Source organism: Hylobates moloch, unplaced genomic scaffold (assembly GCF_009828535.3).
Source record: "Hylobates moloch isolate HMO894 unplaced genomic scaffold, HMol_V3 SCAFFOLD_9, whole genome shotgun sequence".
In the NCBI taxonomy this organism is placed as follows: Eukaryota; Metazoa; Chordata; class Mammalia; order Primates; family Hylobatidae; genus Hylobates; species Hylobates moloch.
In genome coordinates, this window is record NW_026652284.1 from 110741846 (window position 1) to 110762405 (window position 20560).

A 20560-nucleotide genomic window follows, 5' to 3' on the forward strand; every position below is an offset into this window, starting at 1 on the left:
CTTTGGGAAAACTTTGGTTCTGAATGTATCCTGCTGCACCTAGGCAGGTACTGGGGGACAGGAGAGGTCAATGCCAAGATGAGACATGGAGGCACTATCACAAAGCTGACCAATGCATGCATAGTTCCTGCCTTCAAGGCATTCAGAGTATGTCAGGGGCAATAGATATCTAACAGGTCATTTCAGTCCAATATAGTAAATGTAATAATGTATTCTTAGATAGCATATTATACCTCTTTAGAGAGCACTCCTGTGACAATCCCAGGCCAGAGGGATCCCCTGGGTTCTCTCAAACAGGAAGCATTCACAGTCCTCACACATGGTTTCCTACCAGGCTGATCACCAGAACCCCCGGAAAGGCTTCACCCTGTGGGTTCTGATTCCACATCTAGTGTTACAACAAAGACCATCTTTATTTTTGCAAAGTTGTGCAGGGGGAGCCAGACCTGGGAGCGCCTAATCTATAGCACTTACATTCTGCCTCATGCCACTGCTTGTCCCATCTTCTCATCTGGTTTGCAAACTTCTTGAGGGGAAAGACTGTAACTTATATATCAACCTTGAGAGTCAAAATCATCTGTGGAATAGTTTTTAAGACTGCAGATGCCTGGGACTCACCACACATCTATTGAATCAGCATCTCTAAGCACCTGTTTTTTAAAAAGCCCCCAAAAGGGATTCTCATACACACTCCTAAAGGGAGACCTGCTGCCTTAGAGACTATCAGAGTGCTTAATACAGAGAAGCTGTGCAGTGTTCGCTGACAGACAAAAGGAAGTCCCTTTGAATAAGACATCTAAGAGGGGAAAGGGATGTGCATTCATCTGTGTTACTTATTCTTTTTCTATGAATATTCTGCACATGGTTTAGACCACATGATAAATAACTAACAATAACAATTAGCATTTAGTGAGCACCTAATATGTGTCAAGTACTGTTCATGTGTTTTAGAGGTACTATCCCATTTAATTCTCAAAACAATCCTATGTATGAGGAAGGTACTGTTATCATCTCCATTTTATAGATAAGGAAGCTGACTGTCTCAGTCCATTTGTCCTGCTCTAATGGAATAACTGAAGCTGGGTAATTAATAAAGAAAAGAGGTTTATTTGGCTCTTGGTTCTGCAGGTTGTACAAGAAGCCAGCATCTGCTTCTGTGAGGGCCTCGGGTTGCTTCCACTCGTGGCAGAAGGGGAAGGGGAGCCAGCATATGCAGAGATCAGATGGTGAGAGAAGGAGGTGGGGGAGGGGCTAGGATCTTTTAAACAAACAGCTGTCACAGGAGCTAACAGAGTGAGAACTCATTCATGAGGGATCCGCCTCCATGACCCAAACATTTCCCATCAGGCCCCACCTTCAACATTGGGGATCACATTTCAACATGAGGTTTAGAGGGGTCAAATATCCAAACCATGGCACCGAGGCACAGAGAAATTAAGTCACTTCCTCGAAAAAAACCCTTTCTTTTTTTTAACATGACAGTTATATTATGAGCGTTCTCATAACTTATCTTCTTTTTAATGGCTGCATTATTTTACCGTAATTTGTTTTTCATCCTTCTACCCCTAATTTGTTAACCCACTGCTCATTGTAGAGCAGGACTTTATCTTGTTTGTAGCAGTTTACCATTTTAAATGACGCTCCAATGGCTATCTTTGTGCAAGGGCTGTCTGCCATATTCCTGAAAAACTTTCCTTAGGAAAATCATGAGGAAATGTTCTGATGGTGAACGGTGCTAAACAGTGAGCATGAGTCTTTACTGAGGGCAGTGTGCTGAATGGGCCAGGGAAGCCCTTCTCCCTGGAAGGTATTAAATGTCTTGGAATACTCCCACAGACAAGCAGCAAACATTTACTGTGGGCCTGGTACTGTTTCAAACATTTGATCCCACCAGGCCCTCACAAAGACTCCTAGGAAGGCCAACCATACTGGCTCATGCCTGTAGTCTCAGCACTTTGGGAGGCCAAGGCGGACAGATCACTTGAGGTCAAGAGTTCAAGAACAGCCTGACCAACACAGTGAAACCCCATCTCCACTAAAAATACAAAAATTAGCCAGGCGTGGTGGCACACACCTGTAATCCCAGCTACTTGGGAGGCTGAGGCATGAGAATCACTTGAACCCAGGAGGCAGAGATTGCAGTGGGCCAAGATCTCACCACTGCACTCCAGACTGTGTGACAGAGAGAGACTGTCTCAAAACAAACAAATTCCTAAGGGGTACAGATGAGATGCCTGGAGGCACAGAGAGGAGGAAATGTATCCAGGCTCACATGACCAGCAAACAGCACAACCAGGAGAGGAGCCTGGTTTAACCATTTTAACCACCAGGCCCAGCTTTCCAATCAAGGTATTCTTTCCCCATGACTCCCACATCAACCATCAGCATAAGAAACAAAAACTAATGACAGTAGCAAGAAAGAGCGTTTCCCATCAGCCAGGGACCACACAAGAATGTCCCTGCCGCAGCACAAGAAACACATCGGTCTCACTTCCCTGGCAAGAAATCTGGAAGCACTCACTCAGAGTAACACAGAGTTCCTGCCCTCAAGGTGCTCACCCTTTAGATGCTGAGATAAAGTAGAAAGAAAGGGAAGGCAATAACAAGGCCCACCATGCACCACGTACTGTGGGCACTTTCTATCATTATATACGTTTGACATGGGTTGAATTGCATCCTCTTGCAAAAAGGGGAGATCTTAGCCACCCGCTCATCCATGAATGTGGACTTATTTGGAGATAGGGTCTTTGCAGATATAATTAAGGTGGTGATTAAGATGAGGTCACATGGGAGAAGGGCAGTCCCGCAATCCAGTATGACTGCTGTCCTTGTAAGACAGGAGAGAGGCACACAGGCAGAATGCCACAGGACAACACAGGCAGGAACTGGAGTGATGAGGCTGCAAGCTGAGGAACATCAAGGACTGCTGGTGACAACAGACGCTAGGAAGAGGCAAGGAAGGATACTCCACTACAGGTTTCAGAGGGAGCACGACTCTGCCAACACCTTGATCTTGAACTTCTGGCCTCCAAACTGTGAGACGATATATTTCTTTCTTTTTTTTTTTTTTTTGAGACAGAGTCTCGCTCTGTCACCCAGGCTGGAGTGCAGTGACGCGACCTCGGCTCACTGCAACCTCCACCTCCCAGGTTCAAGCGATTCTCCTGCCTCAGCCTCTCGAGTGGCTGGGATTACAGGCACACGCCACTACGCCCAGCTAATTTTGTATTTTTAATAGAGATGGGGTTTCACTATGTTAGCTAGGCTGATCTTGAACTCCTGATCTTAGGTAATCCGCCCACCTCTGACTCCCAAAGTGCTGGGATTACAGGTGTGAGCCGCCGCGCCTGGCCATATTTCTGTTGTTTTAAGCCACCAAGTTTGTGGTACTTTGTCACAGCAGCCCTAGGAAACTAATGGAACATTTTCTAGTCTTTTAGCTCCATCAAAGCAGAAGCTGTTTTTGTTTCCCTTGGTATCCTGGCAGCTTGCACAGACCCTGGCACATAGTAGGTTGCCAGAAAAGTGATTAAAAAATAATGTATATATGTAGTAAAAGGAGGAACCATGTTTTCTATCTCTACTAAGAGACTTGAGCAAATCAGGTGCTCAGGAAACATTTGTAGAATGAATACGTTTTCTAAAAACAAATGAAGGATAAGTTCAAGAAGGCTTTGCCATGAGTCTTATTCATGTATTTCCCCAGGACTGAGCGTAGAACCTGGCACACAGTTGCTGCTTAATAAATTTTAAAGGCGGGGAGGGAAAAATGAAGGGAGGGAGGAAGACAAGACCAGGATCATCACCTCCCATCTCTCAGTTTAGCCATAACCTTCCTTCCTTTATGTATCTAACTGAAGTACAGTCAATGCTGTGAAACAACCAGTTGAATTTTAAATAGACTCAATTATTTTGAAAGGATTTTCACAGCAGAACTTGAATACTGCTTTTCTAAAACACATTTCTTTTTCTTTTACATCCAGAAATCATAAGGCTTCCTAACTCTTCCAACTATGTTAGCAATGCAGAGTTGAGAGGTCAGCCTTCTGCGTTCAGCTCCAGGGACACGTTTCCCGTCCATGTGCAGCATGCATTCCTGACCCCTGCCCTGCAGCCAAAAAGGGACATCAGCTGGGCTCAGGGAAATTCAATTTGGGCTGACAGCCTGCGGCATGATAATGACAGGGCGTCTGCTTGACATTTGGAAAGGCAAAAGAGGGAGGTGGAGCCACAGAGGTTTCTCATGGGCTTGGTTGAGGAGGGTCTAAAGTTTAGGTCACTTCTTTTCTACATACGGAGAAAAACCTGAACATAAGGCCAACTGATTTCTACTGCTGGCTCAGAATTCAGAATTCAATTCCACTTCCATGTGCTGTGCTCCTGTCTCCCTGATGGTATTTGGGGTGAATAAAGGAAACGGATCTTGTTCTTTATTCCCTTGGACTTGAGTTTTCCCAGGGATGACAAGTGCATTGCCGTGGACTGTGATTTTATTCATTCATTCATTCATTCATTCATTCATTCACATATTTATGAGAATTTTGTTGTTATTGTTGTTAAGAAAGAGTCTAGCTCTGTTGCCCAGGCTGGAGTGCAGTGGCACCATCTCAGCTCACTGCAACCTCTGCCTCCCAGGTTCAAGCAATTCTCCTGCCTCAGCCTCCCAAGCAGCTGGGACTACAGGCGCCCACCACCATACCCGGCTAATTTTTGTATTTTTAGTAGAGACAGGGTTTCGCCATGTTGGCCAGGCTGGTCTCAAACTCCTGGCCTCAGGTGATCCACAAGCCTTGGCCTCCCAAAATGCTAGGATTACAGGCATGAGCCACCATGCCCAGCCCATATATTTATTTTAAATAAGAGGTCCCTGTATACACGTCTTCGTAAGTGTCCTCCTGCGATTCCCTTGTCTTCTACTGAACTCACAAGGACGAGCACTTGCCTACCCCATGGAACATCAGGTAGGTTCACAACTATGACAGTGACAACAAGACAAGAAAAGCTGACCCCTTCTTAGTGCTGGTTAAGCAAGGGATGGGGGGAACTGCTTTATATTTCTTGATGTAGCCCTCCTGTGGTCAGCTTACCCACTGATGTGGGAACTTTCCCCCATCAAAGGAGTTGGTTGAGAGGCACATCTGTGTTATTTCAGCAGATGAGCCTGTGGGGCTGGGTTAGCTTCCAGGCCCCTCCTGTGGCCCCAGGGCATCCCATACTGAACCAAACCTGGTGGCTGCTAATCTGAATGATATTTACCTCTTTCCTTTTCCTCTAGATAAGAAGCCCAATGAGGGCAGGGTCATGTCTACAGCATGAACCTTTGTATCCCAGGCATCCTAGCCAGGTTCCTGGCACATAAGTAATAAGCAGTTATCAATACAAGTTAGATGAATGAATGACTGAATCAATCAGAGGACTAAAGGTGCTGGCCTTGTGTTACAGCTAAGAGCACAGGCTTTGGAATCAGGCGAGTGTAGGTTTCACCATGTTCCACCACTTTTCAGCTACATGACATGTTTTTATTGACATATACATACACAAAATTATCTATGTCATAAGTGTGTCATGCAAGGAACTTTTACACTAATGAAACATCACTCAGATCAGGAAACAGCACATTAGCAGAACCACAGAAACCTGCCTTATGCTCGCTTCAAGTTGCTATCCCCTACCCACCCAAGGGTAGACCATGAATGGCATCTGACAAGTTACTATCCTCTCTGACTCTTATCTTCTATTAGGAAAAACAGCACGTACTATGCTATGAGTATACAATTTAAAAATAATAATGGTATAGTAGTAATAATAGTAGAAGAGGAGTAGAAGTAGTCACAACAGTAGTAGCAGCAGCAGAAGTGACAGTAGAAGCAGTAGTGGTAATATTAGTAGAAGCAGCAGTCATGGTAAAAGTATTAATAGTAATAATGGTAACAGAAGTAGCAGTAGTCATATCAGTAGTGGCAGTAGCAGTAGAAGTACTAGAGAGATACTACTAGCAATAGTAGTAGTCATAATAGCTAAAACTTATATAGCACTTACCATGTGCCAGGCACTGTTCCAAATGCTTTATCTTAACTCAACTAGTACTCAAGACAACCCTTGTAAGTCTATAAAATAGGAGAGAACAGGAAGAAGCTGAGGCACAGAGAAGTTAAGTAGCTTTTCAACAAGGTCACAGAACTACGAAACTATGGATCCAGAATGCAAACTCCAGCAGGCTGGCTGCAGAGCCTATCCTGTCAGCAGAATCTTTCAAGAACGAGTAGTGTGGAGGAAAAGATTTGTCCTCCAATACCTGCTCTCTTCTTCTATAATAACAACTCTCAATTTGGTAAGCACACAGTCTTGCAGAATAAAGATTACACTTCCCAGCCTTCTTTGCCGCAAAATGTAGCCAGAGAACTAAATTCTGGCCAGTAGAATATAAGTAGCAGCAGGAGGTGCAACTTCCAGGAAACATCCTTAAAGGATGGGACGTGCCTTTCTCCTTCTCGCTCCTTCCTCCTGCTGTTAGATGTGATGGCTGGAGCAGAAGCAGCTAAAATGGGACCATGAGGTGACCTTGGGAATAGAGGCTCATATGGCAAACAAACCAGAGAAAAAGCCCAGGTCTCTCATAGATTGCTGTAGAAAATCTGTATTACTTGTACCTGAACTTTTAGGTAAGAGAGACACTTTTCTAAGCCAATGTTCTTTTAGATTTTATGTCATTGTCAGCAAAACCTAATTCTAATAATGCACTGAGTTATTGCAATTATAATTAATATCACCTAAAAAGATACTTGCAAAACGAATGCCATTTTGTGCTGGACTCTTGACTTAAAAAAAGAAAACAACAAAATAAACATGACTTTGGGTAATCCTATAATAGACAAATTTTGAAAATAAAAGTAAAGCTTCATTTACCCTGGAAGGCGGTATCATGTCTTGATCATATGAAAAGCCTCTCAGGTTGGCCTCTCTGCCTCCAGCCTCTCACTTCATCCACCCATTCAGGACACAACTGCTTATCTAATCACCCTCTAAAAACTATTTTCAACCTAAAAATTGAAGTAATTACAATGCCCTATGTGCCTACTTTATGTAAAACACTTTACATTTTTTCTAAACTACACAAAAAAAATCTGAAACATAAACATTACCCCTTTTTCACGGATAAGAAAACAGAAGAAACAGAGAAAGTCAGTGTCTTTTTTTTTTTGAGACAGAGTTTCGCTCTTGTTGCCCAGGCTGGAGTGCAATGGCGCGCTCTCGGCTCACCACAACCTCTGCCTCGCGGGTTCAAGAGATTCTCCTGCCTCAGCCTCCCAAGTAGCTGGGATTACAGGCATGCGCCACCATGCCCAGCTAATTTTGTATTTTTAGTAGAGACGGAGTTTCTCCATCTTGGTTAGGCTGGTCTCGAAATCCCAACCTCAGGTGATCCGCCCACCTCGGCCTCCCAAAGTGCTGGGATTACAGGCGTGAGCCATTGCGCCTGGCCAAAAGCCGGTGTCTTGTGTGAGATCACACAGCAAGTCAGTGCCAGGGCCAGGATTCAACCACCCCTTCTAGCACCCACACACTTTCCACCATGTGGACTTCTTAGAAACCCTGGCCCCAACAGGTCAACCCTGTGCCAGTCAGCCTGCCAGCTTTTTAAGATTCTCAAACTCTACAAGGTTTCCCAGCCTAGCTTTTCGTGGTTCTTCCTGTCCAGTCTCATTTTTATCGTCCTCTAACACAAACTTTCATCCACTGAGGCCAGACTCCTTAGACTCTTCACCATGTGTCCCTACACCAGGCCTCAGTATTCCCAGCTGCAAAATGGAATAAATCATATCTCTACCTCTCCCAAGAGGTAACGTGGCATAGAAAAAAAAAAAAGGCCGGGTGGGCGCGGTGGCTCATGCCTGTAATCCCAGCACTTTGGGAGGCTGAGGCGGGCATATCACGAGGTCAGGAGATCAAGACCATCCTGGCTAACACGGTGAAACCCCATCTCTACTAAAAAAAATACAAAAAAATTAGCTGGGCGTGGTGGCAGGCGCCTGTAGTCCCAGTAGTCCCAGCTACTCGGGAGGCTGAGGCAGGAGAATGGCGTGAACCCAGGTGGCGGGGCTTGCAGTGAGCCGAGATAGCACCACTGCGCTCCAACCTGGGCAAAAGAGCGAAACTCAGCCTCCAAAAAAAAAAAAAAAAAAAAAGGGCAAGGGTCCTGCAGTAAGGGAAAATTGACTTACATCTAGCTGGGCAAGTTCTTTATCCATAAAATGAATGTAGAAATTCTTTTTTTTTCTTTTTTTTTGAGACGAAGTCTCGTTCTTGACCCCCAGGCTGGAGTGCAACAGTGCGATCTCAGCCCACCGCAACCTCCACTTCCAGGGTTCAAGTGATTCTCCCTCCTCAGCCTCCCGAGTAGCTGGGATTACAGGTGCCTGCCACCACGCCCGGCTAATTTTTTGTATTTTTAGTAGAGATGGGGTTTCACCATGTTGGCCAGGCTGGTCTCGAACTCCTAAACTGAGGTGATCCTCCTGCTTTGGCCTCCCAAAGTGCTGGGATTACAGGCATGAGCCACTGCACCCAGCCGAATGCAGAAATTCTTACTTGGCAGGATTGTTGGGTGGAGTAAATGAAATTTTATTTTATTGTACTTTTAATTTTTAATTTTAATTTTTATTTTTGAGAAGGAGTCTCACTCTGTTGCCCAGGCTGGAGTGCAATGGCGCAATCTTGGCTCACTGCAACCTTCGCCTCCTAGGTTCAAGCAATTCTGCCTCAGCCTCCCGAGTAGCTGAGATTACAGTCACATGCTACCACACCCAGCTAATTTTTGTATTTTAGTAGAGACAAGGTTTCACCATGTTGGTCAGGCTGGTTTTGAGCTCCTGACCTCAAATGATCCACCCACCTCAGCCTCCCAAAGTGCTGAGATTACAGACGTGAGTCACCATGTCCAGCCTGAAATGTTTTTAAAGAACCTAAAACACAGTGGACTCCTATAGCACCTTATAGTGTTGATGGTGTCACTGTTGTTGCTACTCTTGATTTCTTATAGGCACCACCACCCAGACAACTTTCCTTATAAGTAAAGGCAATGGATAATGTGACAGAAAACATAGTAGACAGTCTACACCTGTACAAATGCTAGAGATCTGTTCTCCAATAACAATAGCGCCCACAGTCTCTGTCACATTCCAGTGCTTGTGTCTGATAAAATTTTGCATTTCAACTCCCAAGAAGAATCCCGCTGTATCTCCCGGGCCGGGTTTTCTGGACAGGATGGGCTACAGATCACTCACCGATTCCATAGTGAATCTCTCGACGAAAAACTGGAGAGCCTGGAGGCTGAAGATCTCATGTCTCAGCCGTCACATCAGAAAATGACCTGGATAGGGGGCAGGACAAAAAGGGGACAAGAGTCATCCAGTGAAACTGGGCAGAAGACATTGTCTTAGACCAACATGGGATTTCATATGGAGGCTGCACCTTAGTCAGGAATGTTCTTGCACCACAGAGTGGCTGTCCAGAAATATGAAGGAAACTACTATTTCAGCTTCCTATGGTGGGGCTGATACCTCCATCATTGAATCTCTGTGCAAGTAAGTGCTCAGGAATCCTTCCGGCATTCTATTTCTAGCTCTACGTTGGAGAGCAATTTACAAGTCATTAACTTCTCTAGACCTAGGCTCCTAAACATAAAATTAAAGTGTGCTGATGGATGCAACAGATAGACAGACAGACAGACAGACACCTGCAGCTGTCTGCCCACGAGAAAGCAAAAGTGTTCACCCGGCAAAGGAAACCAGTTCCAGGAAGAAGGCAGATATGGAAGAATATACATATTTCAGGACAGCCCCACTGAACCTGGGAGAGGATTTTAATTAATTCATGCATACCAAAGCTTAATTAATTGCTGAGTGCACAGAGCACAGGAAGTCTGGGATAAAAAGATGTTACATAAGGGAACAGCTTCAATATTTGCAGAATAGAGGGAAACAGAGGTGGGGATATAAAAATAAATCGAGCCAAGGGACCGCCTTGGTTTTTATCCAGTGATTTCTAGCTCAGTGTGGCATCTCCATCCAGGGCCAAAAACCGAGAGACATCTCAGTTCCACCATCTCCCTCGCCCCCATATCCAATCCATCCCCAATTCATGTCTACTTTACTTCCTAAAGATCTCTCCACTTATCTCTCCCCATCTCCACTGGTCCAGCTCTGGACCAAGCCTCCATCATTCTTACCTGGGCCACTGCAGCTGCCTCCTAACTGATCTCCCCTCATCACCATTTCTCCCTCTGAAATCTAGTCTCCCATGCTGAAAGCAGAATAATCTTTTGTGGGTTTTTTTTTAATCTTTTATTACAGGGAATTGTGTACAGACATAAAAACAGAGAAGTGTATCATATACCCCCTGAACCCACCAGCCAGTCTAATCACATTAACCCATAATCATACCCACCCCATCCAAACCCTCATCCTTCCTGCCGATGCATTATTATTTTGAGGAAATTTCCAGACATCTTATCATTTCAGTCATAAATATTACCACATGGATTTCTAAGATAAGGTCTTTGGAAAAAAATATCACCATAAAACCACTACCATACCTTAAAAAGATAGCAATAATTCCTTGATATCATCAAATAGTCACACAATGTTCAAATTCCTAATAGTCTCATAAATGTCAAAAACGGTGTTTTTAACAAGTGTTTTTTTTTTAAAAAAACCCAGATCCAAATAAGACTGACACTTAACAATTGAGTGATATGAAGAATACAATTTTGAAAACACAAATTTGATTGCGTCATCCCTCAACTCTCCACCACTAGCTTAACATCCCTCAATAGCTTCTCAGTGCTTTAGAATAAAAATCTAAATCACTGAACATGTTCTGACTCTTGTTCACCTCTCTGACCTCATCCTGTCTACCAGGCACAATGCTGTAGCCATAGGACATTTTCTTTTTCTTTCTTTTTTTTGGTGTGTGAGACAGTTTCACTCGTCGCCCAGGCTGGAGTCAGTGATGTGATCTTGGCTCACTGCAGCCTCTGCCTCCCGGGTTCAAGCGATTCTCCTCCCTCAGCCTCCCAAGTTGCTGGGATTACAGGTGCCCGCCACCACGCCCAGCTAATTTTTTGCTATTTTAGTAGAGACAGGGTTTCGCCATGTGGAGCAGGCTGGTCTCGAACTCCTGACCTCAGGTGATCTGCCCACCTTGACCTCCCAAAGTGCTGGGATTACAGGTGTGAGCCTCCGCGCCCGGCCCATAGGATATTTTCTTAGATCCTGGAACATGCTGCAGTTGTTCCGCCACAGGTCCTTTGCCCATGCTGTTCTCTCTGCCTGGAAAGCTTCCTCTCTTATCTTCAGTGCCTAGGTAACTCCTGTACTTCCTTAAATATTATATTCTCAGAGAAACTCTGCACCTTCAGATTAGATCATGAAATTTATCTGTTTTTAATTATGTTTTAATGTGAAGATTGATTAATATCTGCTAATTTTCTTCAATTATAAGCCATGTGGATACAAAGATTGTGTTTGGATTTGTTTATTGGTGTATGTTGCAGCACCAACTCTACAATGCCCAGCACAACAATATTAATAAATATTTGTTGGACAAATGATCAAACCACTTCCTTCAAACTTAGATGCCAATAGCAATTGAATCTTCCTGAGCACTGAATCACAAATTTAAATTAGATGGGGAACTGACAAGCTTATCTTAAAATGCATATGGAAATGCAATGGACTCAGGATAGCCAAAACAATCTTGAAAATGAAGAACAATGTTGGACTTCTATTTCCTGACTTTGAAACTTACAAAGCTGAAGAAATCAGGACAGTGTGGTACTCGCATAAGGATAAACATATGCTATCCTTCAGAATCAAAGATCATGATCTTCCTATAATATTGACCTCCAGAACCCAATTTTACTAAGCACATGCTTACGAAAAATAAGTATCTGTTACTTGCATACATAGTCAATGCCTCTCCCAGCCTGCTCCTCAGTTTATTATTCTTTTGCTTTCCTTGCTTCACCCAAGTGGAGCAGCTGAGTTAGTATGGTAGACGGCATGAGTCTTCCCACTTCACTTCCAACATGACTGTGAACTACACATTTCTGCCCTTTGTCATGGGACTTTGTAGTACTTCCCACTAGAGTGAATGGTATTTACTTCCCTGTCTCACTGGATTCTGGACTGGATCACTGACTTGCTGTAGCCAATGGACTGTAGCTAGAAGTGACAGTGTGCTGTTCCCAAGTCTATTCCTCTTGCCCTCTTATGATGCACCACAAAAGGAATATGTCTCCATAGCCGCTGTCTGTTGCTGCCTTTTAGTCTGAACTCAGATCAAAGACATGTGGAGCAGATCTCAAGCAACCACAAGTACAGCATGAACCAGCCATGCAACTAGATCAGCCAAACCACAACCAACCCATAGATCCTTGAGCATGAAGATATATATCTGCTGTCAAACAAGCCTCTGAAATCCTGAGGTTTTTGCTCCTCAGCAAAAACTGCCTAATTCACATGGGAATATTAATTTATGAACACCGAGTATCAATAAAGCCATGCACATAGACAGCACAAGTATGATGACCACTGACAGCTATTCTTGCAGAATTCCCACCTCGTTGGTGCCAACTGGACCCATACAACAATCCTGCAAGGGAAACACTGGGCCAGATTTATATATGAAAAAATCGTAACTCACAAGATACGAAATAATGTGTCCAAGACAGTGTGTGGCAGAACTAAGATCCTGACCTGGGTGGTCTAAAAAACTCCAAGCCAGGTTTCTCCTGCATAAATCATAAAAGGGTCTTGCAGATGCTGTCCCATGAGTCTGTGATGCACCAACCTACCTCCACTCTTGTCCCATTCCTTCAGTGGGTCTTCATGAGAGGCTGCTCGGGTCGGGGGGAAGGCCACTGGGCCTAACATCAAAAGTTCCAGTCCCAACTCCGCCCCTATGGAGAGCTTCACTCTTGTCAGTGAGCCTCTTTAGCCTTCAGGTTTATGAAATGAGGCCACTAATCCCAGCCTGGCCTACGTCACTAGACCATCGTGAACCTTCAGACAGAGGGAGTGTGAAAGAGCTGTGTAAGGTGTGACACCAAAGTCAGTTGACATTCTGCTGCCTTGACTCTGAACTTATTTATAGTAGGTTAGCAGCTACGTCTATGTCCGTACCTCACCCACGGCACTTGAAGACCCATCTGATGCTCTGAGAATGATTTTTTATTCAAACAGAGATTATTTATTTCCAGTTAAGAAAGTAATCCAGGTTCATCAGAAAAAATATTAAGGCATAAAATTAAAATCAATTATTATCCCAATACCTGAAGATAAATACTGTTCCTATATTAAGGCGATTTCATTTCTGGGACTCGTTTTTTTTTTTGTTGTTTTTTGTTTGTTTGTTTTTGTTAAGGGTGAAACAAAGAATACATTTCGATTACCATAATTTTCTTAGAAGCAGGGAACTACCCTGTGCCAGGGACTGCTCTTGCTGCCTAAAGACAAAGAACAAAACAAAAGAAAGTTCATGATCATAAAGGACTAATATTCATTCATTCATTCATTCATTATTCTTAAATTCCATAAATATGGGTCACCCACTACATATTGGGCACTGGATGATGATGATGATGATGACAGCGTCCTTGCCAGATCCTGTACTCTAACAGTATGACTTATTAAAAGTTGGCCCCTAGAACAAACACATCCGAGTTAGAATCCAGATTATGAATCTTTGATGAGTTATTTATCCTTTCATACTTTAGTTCTTTTTTTTCTTTTTTTTTTTTTTTTGAGACAGAGTCTCGCTGTGTCACCCAGGCTGGAGTGCTGGAGTGCAGTGGCACGATCTCTACTCACCGCAACCTCCGTCTCCCAGGTTCAAGCGATTCTCCTGCCTCAGCCTCCCAAGTAGCTGGGATTACAGGCATGTGCCACCATGCCCAGCCAATTTTTTGTATTTTTAGTAGGGACGGGGTTTCATCATGTTGACCAGGATGATCTCGAACTCCTGACCTCAGGTGATCCACCTGCCTTGGCCTCCCAAAGTGCTGGGGTTACAGGCATGAGCTACTGTGCCTGGCCGAGTTCTCTCATCTTTAAAATTGGATTTCCTGTTCTGTGGAAGCTGTACTTAGAAAATTAGGGACTTAAAAGAAAATAGACCAAACTTATTTTTATGATGCTATTCCTCTTAAGCTATCTGAAGCCCAACTTGTCTAGGCTGAGCTGAAATTTCACCTCTTCTAGGAAGCTTTCTCCAATTTTCCCAGCCCAACAGTCTGTCCATTTCTGAACTCTTACAGCACAGCTAGTAACCATAAGGAAAGTACCTACCTCATGCAGTCATAGCAAGAATTAATAAGAGAACATGATTAAAGCACTAAGCAAAAAATGGTTAGCTCCCCGTAGCTGATGAATGCATGGGAGCTAGTTGTGGTGGTAGTGATATTACTGCCTCGTTTAATCCCCATACCTATCCTAAAAGAAGCTGAAACTCAGACATTGAGGAACTTGTCCAAGGTTATTGCTTGGGTACCTCAGTCTCAATCCCACTAGGGGACCTTCTGATAGACTGTGGACGCACACCTCAGAATTGCCCCGCCGAAGGGAAAGGAATCTGGGGCATTTACCTGCCACCTTCCATCCCTCACTGCCCAGACACAACCAGGACATAGTCTCAGGCTGAGATGCAGGAAGCCCTCTGTGTGAATGAGCACTGTCTGCACTGCCTTCCAGGGAGCACTCAAAGATATGAGCAGGGGAGCAGCAGCATCTGTACATAGACACTCAATAAATATCTGTCGAAGGAGTGAGTGAACAACGTCTGTCAACCCCCACGGTCTTCTGTACAACCTCTCATTTCCCGCTGCCACCAGCGACAGAAAGATTTAAAGCACCTGCCTGCTAAAGTGAACCAGAATTCATTACCATCAAGCATCAGATTTGTTACCACCCACGTTTCTGCTTTTCCACTGAAAGTCTGTTCTACGACTTACAGTTTGTCAGTAAGGACAGCAATTCCTGATGCCATGCAGGAATCGGGGACATAAATCATTTGGTACATAAACCCTTCTTTATTGCCATTCCTCAAATAGGTGTTTTTTATTCAACAGAAGTGACTCCACGAATGTTGGAATTTGTATCCTTTTATAGAGGATGTTATAAACTCTTGAGTCATCTGCAGCTGGCTACAGCTTGGACAATTTTTTCCCCATAATATCACACCAAGCACTTTTCCTTTTTACTGATGTAATTCTTTCCTGTTCTGTGGAAGCTGTACTTAGAAAATCAGGGAGCTAAAGAAAATAGACCAAATATATTTTTGTGATACTATTCCTCTTCAGCGATCAGAAGCCCAACTTGTCTAGTCCCAGTTGAAATTCCACCTCTTCCAGGAAGCTCTCTCAAACTTTCCCAGCCCAGCGATCTATCCACTTGTGAACTCTTACAGCACTGCTAATAACCATAGCAACCCCTTATTGTTGTTTTATGTGTCAACTTGACTGGGCTAAAGGATGCCCAGATAGCTGGTAAAACAGTATTTCTGGTTGTGTCTGTGAGGGTATCTCTGCAAGAGATTAGTATTTGAATCAGGAGACTGAGTAAGGAAGAGTACCCTTCCCAATGTGAGTGGGCATCATCCAATCCATTGAAGGCCTAATATTAATAGAACAGAAAGTAGCAGGAAGGGCGAGTTTGCTCCCTGCTTGAGCTGGGACATGCATCTTCTTCTTTGGACATTGGCGCTCCTGGTTCTCAGAACTTCAAACACAGACTGGGATTTACACCATCAGTTCCCTGGTTTTTAGACCTTTGGGCTAGGACTGAATTACACCACTGGCTTTCCTGGTTGTCCAGCTTCCAGATGGCAGATCAGCCTCCATAATCAATTCCACTTATTATAAGGATGAGCCAATTCCCTATAATAAATATCCCCTTACATATATCCTATAAATTCTGTTTCTCTGAAGAACCCTTTTACATATTAGACCCCATCCTAGGCACATTCATTAAATCCTACAAGGAACTTTGCAAGGAATTGTGATTGTCTGAATTTTAGATAAGGAAACTGAGGCTCACCGAAGTTATATAACATTTCCCAAGTCATACAGCTGGGTAGTGGTGGCGGATTCAGAACTCAAACTTGAAAGAGCTTGATTTCAAAGCTCAGAACTTTATCTGCTGTGCTAAGCAAGGCACTATGGATCATGACCAAACATCCCATTTGGTATCATTTCCTGATTGTTCATAAAGGTAAGTAAATCTCCTCTCCTGGCTGGATGTGGTGGCTCATGCTTGTAATCCCAGCACTTTGGGAGGCCAAGGCGGGTGGATCACCTGAGGTCAGGCGTTCGAGACCAGCCTGATCAACATGGTGAAACCCCATCTCTACTAAAAATACAAAAATTAGCCAGGCATGGTGGCAGGTGCCTGTAGTCCCAGCTACTCGGGAGGCTGGGGCAGGAAAATAGCTTGAACCCAGGAGGCGGAGGTTGTAGTGAGCCGAGATTGCACCACTGCACTCCAGCCTGGGTGACAGAGTGAGACTGCGTCTCAAAAAAAAAAAAAAACAACTCCTCTCCTGTGGTGTTTCTTGAATGTAACTGCTGAGACCATCTGAATTGGTCATGGGGATTTTGTACTAATCACTAGATCTTTCCGTTTCCATATCTGCTGGCAAGCAACAAGTCCTGCCTCCCTACCAACCCTGATCAGCCCTGAGTTAGGCATCTGTAACCTCAGGCCAGGTAACTTTGGACTCCTGCTGTTTTTCCTAATCCCTCTTCTCCCTGGCCAGCATGCATGTGTTTGAGATGGGCCCTTCTGCTAACTCTGTCTTCCCAGGATTATCCAATAGGCTACAGTTCAGAGAGATACAGAGGAGACCTTGCAGAAGCCCACCCCAAGAAGAAAGCCAAGAAGGGCTGGGGTATTCTCCCTGACAATGCCAAGGCTGCTGGACCTTAGCTTTGGCTCTGCCCCCAACCGCCTGCCTCATTTGTTGATTCAAATGATAACAATCAAAGATGGTTTGGGTCTTTCTTCTCCAAAGAAGAGGTCACTGTGAAGGACTCACAACCCAAAAGACCAGAACCACTGTCTTGCTGGATTATACATTCATGACAACTGTGACTGCATGTCTTATAGCCTACTCTGAGTATATTGCAGGCCCTGGGCCTGACAGTGAGGAGGGTGAGTTGAGTAACACAAGGTCATTGCCCATAGAGAGCTCACAGTCTGGTGGGGCAGGGACAGGTATAGAAACAGACAGGATGAACGGTTGTCAGTGATATCATCTGGGTGTGAACACAATGTCATAGGACCTGCCTTCCAAACATCTCTTAAGTGCCTACTGCATGCTATTTTCCATTGGCTACAGCTTCCCACAGTGAGAATTATCTGCTGGGAAAATGCATCTATTCATCCACTAATATACTGAAAAAAAATTTTTTTTTATTTTTTATTTTTTGAGACGGAATCTCGCTCTGTCACCCAGGCTGGAGTGCAGTGGCACAATCTCGGCTCACTGCAAGCTCCGCCTCCCAGGTTCACGCCATTCTCCTGCCTCAGCCTCCCAAGTAGCTGGAACTACAGGCGCCCGCCACCACGCCCGGCTAATTTTTTGTATTTTTTTAGTAGAGACGGGGTTTCACCGTGGTCTCGATCTCCTGACCTGGTGATCCACCCGCCTCGGCCTCCCAAAGTGCTGGGATTACAAGCGTGAGCCACCGCGCCCGGCCTGAAAAAAAATATTAAGCTAAATATCAAGGAAGTATTGGTTAGCAAAATAGACATGGTCTCTGCTTAAGGAATAAGACCTTCATCAAAAAACCTCACCGACAACAAGAAAAAGGGCACGTACAGGTACCACAGGACCTACCTACTATAAGTGATTAATAAATCCTCAGCATTTTAAAAAGTTACATCCTAAGAATTTTGTGACTCTTAAAGTAAGTGAATGCCAGAGAAACAGCCTCAGGACCCCAAGAAGAGAACGATGAAATAAACTTGAGAGTTCTCAAGTTTATTCTATACTTGGAGGCAGGCTACGCTCACTCACTAGCCATGCAATCCACTCCTCATGCCAGCAGGAGCAGGCTCAACCCAGTCTGGGCCACCACAAATTACACATTTTCTTCAGGGTTCCCCTGGGAAGAAGTGCAAGTGTGGAATGTGAAATCCAAGGGAGCCTAGGGTCTGTTGTGCTGCCCATTGTGTGATCATATCTTCAAGGTCATTTCAAACAATCTTGAGTTCACTCTCAGCGAGTATGCTGAGTGCAGAGCCATCTGGGCAGCTGCTCCCTCATGCTGCAGCCCAAGGCTAGGGGAATTTCCCAAGCACAGCAAAGAGGAGAGCCCTTGGGACAGAAAGACACATTCCAACACGGGCTTTCCCACCTAATTTCTGGCTGATCTTGAGTGATGAAAAATCACTTCTGGGAACCTGTGTCATCTTCTTTTTCTGTTTTCTGAGACAGTCTTGCTCTGTAGCCCAGGCTGGAGTGCAGTGACGTAATCTTTGCTCACTGCAACCTCCGTCTCCCAGGTTCAAGCGATTCTCCTGCCTCAGCCTCACAAGTAGCTGGGATTACAGGCACGTGCCACCATGCCCAGCTAATTTTTGTATTTTTAGTAGAGACGGGGTTTCACCATGTTGGCCAGGCTGGTCTCGAACTCCTGACCTCAGGTGATCCACCTGCCTTGGGCCCCCAAATTGCTGGGATTACAGGCATGAGCCACTGAGCCCAGCCCTGTGTCTTCTGAAAAATTGAGATTTCTGCAGACTATGATGATGCCCACACACAATGCCTTGACTCTCACAGGTCATTACAGGCCAGGTGCATCTTACCTAAAGCAACACCTGCCACTCTGCCCCAAGAGCTTGCTCTCAGCCACCAAGGCGCAGGCTGGGAATGCCAGGAAATGAATGCTTCTAGCTGTGGCCTTCAGACAAGGATGAGTGGAAATCAGGAAACAATATCCCAGCTCCTTGCCCCTTGGTTCTGACAACCTGAGAGGTCCCCAGAGGAATGAAATCCCAGTTGCCTGCCTGATAACATGCTCTTCGTTGGCTCCTTCTCTTCTCTGTCTCCCTTCCTCATTCCTACACCTGTGTTTCTTTGGATCACCTCCCAAAGAAACTATGCATGCTCCAATATTTTTTCAGTGTTGGCTTCTTGAGGAAACCACCCTAAGACGGGGATGATGATACTTTTAACAGAGTGTTGTTAGGAGGAAAAAAAGGAAGTTGTATAAGAGTAAGAAATGCCAGCATAAAGCAGGTGTACAATGAACAACTGCCAGTATTATGATAGCCCAAAACTAGAAATGACATCTGCAGCCCAGGGGCCTGACTCAGCAGCTTCCCAGCAAGGCCAGCACCATAGGCATGTTTCATGTGGCTGGGAATCCTGTTGGTGTCCACTGACCACTGTCCCAGTGACAGAGAGAATACAACCAAGGCCTGGAAGTCACCTTCCAGGAGCAGCACCCCAGTGTCCCAGCCTCCACCCTGTCCAAAGAAAAGGGAACCAGGATGGAAAGGGGTCTGCATGGAAAGGGGTTTACTCCCGCACAGGAAGCCCCCATTGCCCAGTGCTCACCAGGTACCACGCAGGCCCTGTATGAGTATTGGCCACATCGCCCCTTTCAATCATGCTGAGTCTTCACCCAGCCCAGAGCAGTGAGAGGTACAGCTAGGAATGTCATCCCACTTTACAGAGGAAACAACAGCCCTTACAGAATAAATAACAATTTTAATAGAATAAATAACAACAGGTCTGATAGAGTTTGGATCTGTGTCCCAGTGCAAATTTCATACTGAATTATAATCCCCAGTATTGGAGGTGGGGCCTGGTGGGAGGTAACTGGATCATGGAGGTAGATTTCTCATTAATGATTAGCAACATCCCCTTGTTGCTGTCCTTGCCATAGTGAGTGAGTGACTCCGTGAGATGTGTCATTTAAAACTGTGTGGTGCCTTGCTCTCTCTCTTGCTTCTGCTTGGGCCATGTGACGTGGCCCCCTTCACCTTCTACCATGATTGTAAGTTTTTTGAGGCCCCCCAGAAGCCGAGCAGATGCCAGCATCATGCTTCCTGTACAGCCTGCAGAGCCATGAGCCAATTAAACCTCTTTTCTTTATAAATTACCCAGTCTCCGATATTTCTCTATAACAATGCAAGAATGACCTAATGCAAGTCTAGCAGAATAAACAACAATTTCTTTTTTTTTTTTTTTTAAATGGAGTCTTGCTTTGTCACCCAGGCTAGAGTGCAGTGGTACGATCCTGGCTCACTGCAAACTCCATGTCCTGGGTTCAAGTGAGTCTCCTGCCTCAGCCTCCTGAGTAGCTGGGATTACAGGCACATGCCACTATACCCAGCTAATTTTTGTATTTTTAATAGAGATGAGGTTTCACATGTTGGCCAGGCTGGTCTCGAACTCCTGACCTTAGGTGATCCAGCCACCTCGGCCTCCCAAAGTGTGAGGATTATAGGCATTAGCCACCGTGCCTGGCCACAATTTTTAAAAATAACAAAGC

At 44.8% G+C, this 20560-nt stretch overlaps 1 protein-coding gene across 2 annotated transcripts in view; it reads right to left on the bottom strand.

Moving 5' to 3' along the window:
- The window catches only part of ASAP1 (ArfGAP with SH3 domain, ankyrin repeat and PH domain 1), a 387469-nt gene that overhangs the window by 336123 nt on the left and 30786 nt on the right, over positions 1–20560 (bottom strand). For both annotated transcript variants that reach the window (XM_058444654.1, XM_058444652.1), the window contains exon 2: positions 9285–9370. In XM_058444654.1, the coding sequence (XP_058300637.1) occupies positions 9285–9343 (59 nt within the window). In that variant the 5' untranslated portion in view covers positions 9344–9370. The remainder of the gene's footprint in view (positions 1–9284; positions 9371–20560) is intronic.